This window comes from Kryptolebias marmoratus, linkage group LG18 (genome assembly GCF_001649575.2).
Source record: "Kryptolebias marmoratus isolate JLee-2015 linkage group LG18, ASM164957v2, whole genome shotgun sequence".
Classification (NCBI taxonomy): Eukaryota; Metazoa; Chordata; class Actinopteri; order Cyprinodontiformes; family Rivulidae; genus Kryptolebias; species Kryptolebias marmoratus.
This window is the reverse complement of record NC_051447.1, coordinates 5,592,908-5,598,576: the sequence shown is the minus strand read 5'-3', so window position 1 is coordinate 5,598,576 and position 5,669 is coordinate 5,592,908. Positions and strand designations below refer to the sequence as shown.

The following is a 5,669-nucleotide window of genomic DNA, read 5'->3' as shown; positions in this document are numbered from 1 at the left end:
CCCCCCCACAACACACACACAATGCCAGCATGCCATTTGAAGTGGTGCGTGAGGGGTACAGGGTACAACAGTGGCGTTGTCGGGAGTCTCCTGAACGCATCGTCACGTCTGAAAAGAAACTCGGATAAGGATGATTGTCGATGTGTCAGATAACGCAGCTCCCTTTTCCGATCTGGCTGAGGCGCTTCACAAGCAACACGTTGGTAACCAACCATCACAACTTTATGGCCGCAGAAACTTGGGAACAACAATGCCACACAAGCAGTTTGGAGTTCCCCTTAATGGTGTCACGTTGTCGTGCCATGAGAGTGCAAGAGGAAAACAGATACAGTCCTGGTTCATCATAGCACTTAAAAAGCAGGTACGGTTCGTGTAAGGACCAAGGCAGGGTGAGGGATTGAATTGGACTCTAAGCCTTCGATTCCTGGTTTAGTTTATTTAGTGTTAAGGGCTAATGACAACCTCCAGAAAAAAAAAAAAATCAAAAAAGATAAATGGTTTGTTCGGGGCGCCAAAGAGGTTGACATTTCAAATCAGAGAAACGAGACACTGGGATGTTTTATGGAAGCGTTTTAACAGAAAAACAAAAACATGAAGACTTATTATTTTCAGAGTTCCATTTCCTGTTTGAACCAACGGGAGGGCAGGAAGTTCCTGTGACCAACAGCACCAACACCTGAACTGCTGCTTTTAAGCTACAATACTAAAACTATTAAAAAACCCAAAGACAAATTAAACACATACAGAGGAAACATGAATATTAAAACAGTCACTTAGCTCTTCCAGCCAGATGACAAGACGCCTCTTGATGATTAGATTGGAACATCTGCTTCAGTCCATCTTGGAAGAGACCCAGTCTGGTCGATGCTTTAGAGGCACAGGAAGTAATGTTTATAAACGATGCAGAACCACCGAGCTGAAAAGACACATCTAAATCCTCCCTTGTTTCCAGCTGTCTCCACTGCAGGTAACACTAAAAGTAACCCATCTGACCCCATCCCCCCGATCCAGGTGTTTCCCATCAGTGACTCATTAGGCGACGCCTGCCAGGCTGCACCCAGAAGCAAGGCTTTTCCTCGTTACAGTGCGTGAGATTACAGGAAAGTTGTGCTTCTCTTCAACACGTCTGCTGGTCAAACCCCCACCCCGGCTTGTTCGGTTATCAGGGAAACGATAGCCGCGGTGGAGACATTCGCAAGGCCGTCTTTCTCCCCCATGACTGAGCATTTTAAAGCCTAAACTTTGCCCCGAAAGTAAAAAATGATTTGAAAATGGCTGGAAGAAGATGGCGACTCCACTCTCGCTCTATTGTATTTTGCCCGTCGACCAACCGTGTCTTGGCTGTTAATCAGTAACAATACGATCTGCGCACGTTATTTTGCATGAAGGAACATATGGAGGATGTTTGTGTCACCCGGGCCAGGTGCGCCTCACGTCATCACCCGAGTACCTGGTGCTGGCAAAGCGCTGAGGCAATGGTATCCACGTCTGACCTGGAGAGGATCTTTTCGTGCTTTTTGTTTCTTCTCGTTTGGATTGTTTACTTGTTTCGACAAATCGCCTCCAGTTGCTGCTGCTTGGAGGCTTTTGACAGGAAATAACAGAAGGTCTCACATTACACCGGTTCTGTCTGTGGAATTTAGAATTTAAACAATTTTAGTTTTGACTTCTAGAGCTTTAAATGGACAGGATCCATTTAAATCATGCAAAATAATGTGCGCAGATCGTGTTGTTACTGATTAACAGCCAAGACACGGTTGGTCTTAAATGGACAGGATCCATTTAAATGTTGGTTCCTTATTCTTCAGCCCACACCCTTCGGTCTTCACACCTGAACCTCCTAAAGGTCCCCAAGACCCGGTTAAAAAACTCAAGGCGACCCGTAGCCCCCGGGCTGTGGAACGCCCTGCTGTCTCTGTTGATCCTTTTAAAAAGCAGCTGAAGACATTTTTATTCAGACAAGCTTTGAGTTAATTCTTCTACTAACTGGTTTTGTTTTATATTTAGCCAGCATCTGTGTTTCTGTAAAGCACTTTGTGAGTTTATCTATGAAAAGGTGCAATATAAATAAAGTTTACTTTACTAAAATAAACAAAGGTGGAACAACGGCGCAGTGGTTAGAGCTGTTCTCTTCCTGGCCTTTCTGGGTGGAGTTTACATGTTCTCCCTGAGCTCACGTGGGTTTCCTCCCACAGACCTAAAACAGGAATGTTAGGTTATTAGGTGAGAGTTTGAGCGCGAATGGTTGTTTGTCTCATTTGTCTGTGTGTGTCCCTGTGATGGACTTATGACCTGTCCAGGAGACACCTATGGACAGGTGAAAATAAATGGATAAAAAAACAAACAAACGCCATACATAAACACTACCAAATGTGCTGTTGTGAAGCCTGACAGGCAGAACCCAGGAAAAAATCCACCGTCTTAAAGGCAATAAAGTGAGCCTAAAATGACTCCTTAGTTCTGTGAATCTGAGAATAAACTTTGTGTCTTTAAAGGTAATTGAAAACATTTGTATCTTAAGGGGGATGTGCATTAAAATAACACTGTTTACCTGAGCCTTAAATAAATGATAAACTTTGTTCAAAACAGTTGTGAATATTCTTTCAGTGAGACACGGTAAATCATCGATTCCATCCAAATTTGTTTTTTAATTCAAATGAGGCTCCAGCACGTCACAGGAGTAAAGATTTTATTTTCTTCTTCAGAGAAATGACAAACTTTTACACTCTACAGTATACAGACTTGGCAGAGAGCTTCTTCCTGCACGGTAATTACTACAATAATTAATATATTAGGTTCTAATAACAGGTATTATATGCAAAATCAAAACAACACATATATATAGACCTTCACATTAAAGTGCCTACAGGATGCAGGCTCCTCTCTCAGCTTGAAGTTCCTTATTGAGGAAATATATGAAAGGAATTTGATTTTAGATGAAAAAGGAAGACTAAATATTTTGTAAAATTAATGCGTTCGGTTTGTAAAGGCTCAGCTTTGGTTGGCTGGTTCCTGTGGGTGACATTTCATTTTATCCTACTTTTCATATCATTATTATAATACAGTAGACCAGAGCCAACACACCCTTAATAACATGCATAGCCGAACCCCGTATCGCTCCACAGCCCTGAAAGTTAGACTCTTCCAAAAGCAAAGCGCTTCCAGCCTCGCCACTGAGGCCGGGTGGGATCTGTGGAGTCTCAGGGGTCAGACAGAGGAAGACTTGGATAAGAAGAAGAAGAAGAAACAAACAAACAAAAAGGTGTGGAAGCAGCCTAGTTGATGCAGTCCATGATGTGGATCTGCAGGGAGTCCAGGTCCGGCAGGATCTCGCCGCACTTGGGGCAGGCGTGTTCAGGAATGTTCCCCTGATGCTGCCAGTCGGCGCCTGCGGCAGAGAGAGAGAGAGACAGACGCCGGTCAGGACATCAACCTGCTTGCTGATGGTCCAGTCGCGACCACGGGTCGGTGTAGTTTTGTGTGTCGGGGAGCGTGAACGTAGGAGGTGAATCCACATGAATGTGGAAGCGAACCGCGATGAGATGACGCTCCCGTTTAAAAAGGTGGGAAAACAACAGGGACATTCGATTTGAGGAAACACCGGAAAAAGGAGACTGAATATTTGAGCGTTTTAAGGCTCCGGAGGCCACAAGAACACAAGTGGGAAACCACTTGACCTCCTCCTCCTCGGCTACTATTTGGAAACCGCCATCTTGAGTGAACGCCCTTGTGCGTTTCCACAGCTGATTGATCACATGATGTTCATGCTATAGAAAGTCACCACCCACTTTCCTGTAACCTTTGAGATGCCAATATAAGGACGACAAGGGGAAACTATTGTTGGAGAAGGAAGCTGCAAGAAAAAACTTCAACCCGGTGTTGTGTCTGTTTGTGTTTCTTCTCCATTCCTTTTGGGTTTTTTAAAAGTGACTTAAACCTGACAGGACCAAAGTGTTTTCCTGCCGTCCTCAGACCACTCCAAGCTCGAAGATTATTTATCAAGCAGCCACAGTACGAGCCTTTCATTACAACCCTAATCCCAAAAATGTAAGTAACAGAGTGTGATGATCTGCAAAAGCTCTATCAGGCAGAGAAGAAGTCCGATATGAACACCATCCAGAACCTCTGCTGTCTCCTCTGGACCAAAGGAGAACTGATCTGAGGTCAGATGAATGTACTAAAGAGGAGAGGGACCATCCAGCCTGTTATCGGCACACAGCTCACACTGCCTCTCTGATGGTATGGGGGTGCATTAGTGCATATGGCATGGACAGCTTACACATCTAAAAAAGCACCATTAATGCAGAAAACCATATGCAGGTTTTAGAAAAACATCTGCACCCATTTAGTAAAAAAGACCCAGAAGTGTTGAACAGCTAGAATCCTCCATCAGACCAGAATGGGACATTCCCTCTAAAACCTCCAGCAGCTGCTCACCTCAGCTCCAGATGTTTACAGAAGAGAGGAGGCTTCACAGAGGGAAACATGGACCTGTCAGAACTTTTTTGCGGTGTGTTGCTGCCATAAAATTTAAAATTCCCTTATTTATTTATTTTTTTTAATAAAAAGATAGTTTCTTAGTTTAAACCTTTGACATGTTTTTCTTTACTTTTTACATAACATCCCAACTTGTTCAGAACTGGGGTTGCACATTTATCCCTGCGAACATCCTCACGCTGGTTTGTGGTGAGGACAGAATACTAACCAATGTACAAACAGAGGCTGGAGCTCCTCCAGCTGCCATAGTGGCAACAAAGCAAGCCGATGCGAGTATGACGCGGGCCACAAAACAATGAAAACAGTTTTGCCGCGGGACGGCTGCAAAGACTCAGAACTCAGGGAGGCTGCAGCTGAAACCACAGTGTACCTCGTCCAACCAGAGATGGTCCGGCTCCGTGCGCATTTCCTCCAGACGACCCGTGTCTCCGCTGCATTTCATTCAGCGAACGCCTGGAGGAGACAGGACGAAATTATAAACACCAAGCCCGAACCCACACGTCACTTGGTTGAGGGCAGCTGAACTCGTACCGGCCCAGAGAGTCCACCTCCTCCTGCAGCTGACTGTTCTGCTTCTTGACGAACTCCAGCTGAGCGGCCAGGCGCTCCTTCTCCTCGTGGATCTTCTCCCTCGCCGCTCGCTCCGCGTAGAAGTCCGAGGAGTAGACCTCCGCCTGCAGAAAGGGCAGCAGGGGGAAAAGGGATTAAAAGACGACGAGACGCCGGATTTCCAGCGCTTGAGCCCTTCGGTGTAATTATTGCTATTTTGCCGCTCACCTGAGCCTGGAAGACAGAGATGGTCTCCAGCTCCTTCTCCTTCAGGAACATGTCCTGCTTCATCTCGTCAATCCTGCTCTGTTTGACAGCCAGCGCCTCTTCGGCGGCAGACAGACGCCGCTGCAGCTCGTCCACCAGCTCCTTCTCCACCAACAGGGACTGCAGGACGATCAAACAGAAGAGCTCGCATTTCTAATCCTCCTGTAATTAAAGCGAACTGAGCCTGCTCCAAGCCTACCTCCCTCTTCTTCCTCTCCTCCTTGAGCTCATTGTAGTCCTCAAACAGCTTGGTGTAGGCGTCCTTCAGCTGAGCCAGGTTGTTCCTGTCAGGAAGGGAGAGGAAGATTAGACGTTTCTCGGCTCGTTTGTTTTTTTTATTTCCCCCCCCACCCCCC

The 5,669-nt window shown here is 45.8% G+C and overlaps 1 protein-coding gene across 1 annotated transcript in view; it reads right to left on the bottom strand.

The window, feature by feature from the left end:
• Window positions 1-2,672: 2,672 nt before the first annotated feature.
• optn (optineurin) overlaps window positions 2,673-5,669 on the bottom strand; it is a 6,989-nt gene continuing 3,992 nt past the window's right edge. Inside the window, exons 9-13 of the mRNA XM_017432553.3 lie at window positions 5,513-5,597; window positions 5,275-5,433; window positions 5,029-5,171; window positions 4,868-4,950; window positions 2,673-3,388 (exon numbers count right to left, since the gene is read on the bottom strand). Coding sequence (XP_017288042.1) covers window positions 3,276-3,388; window positions 4,868-4,950; window positions 5,029-5,171; window positions 5,275-5,433; window positions 5,513-5,597 — 583 coding nt within the window. The 3' untranslated portion in view covers window positions 2,673-3,275. The remainder of the gene's footprint in view (window positions 3,389-4,867; window positions 4,951-5,028; window positions 5,172-5,274; window positions 5,434-5,512; window positions 5,598-5,669) is intronic.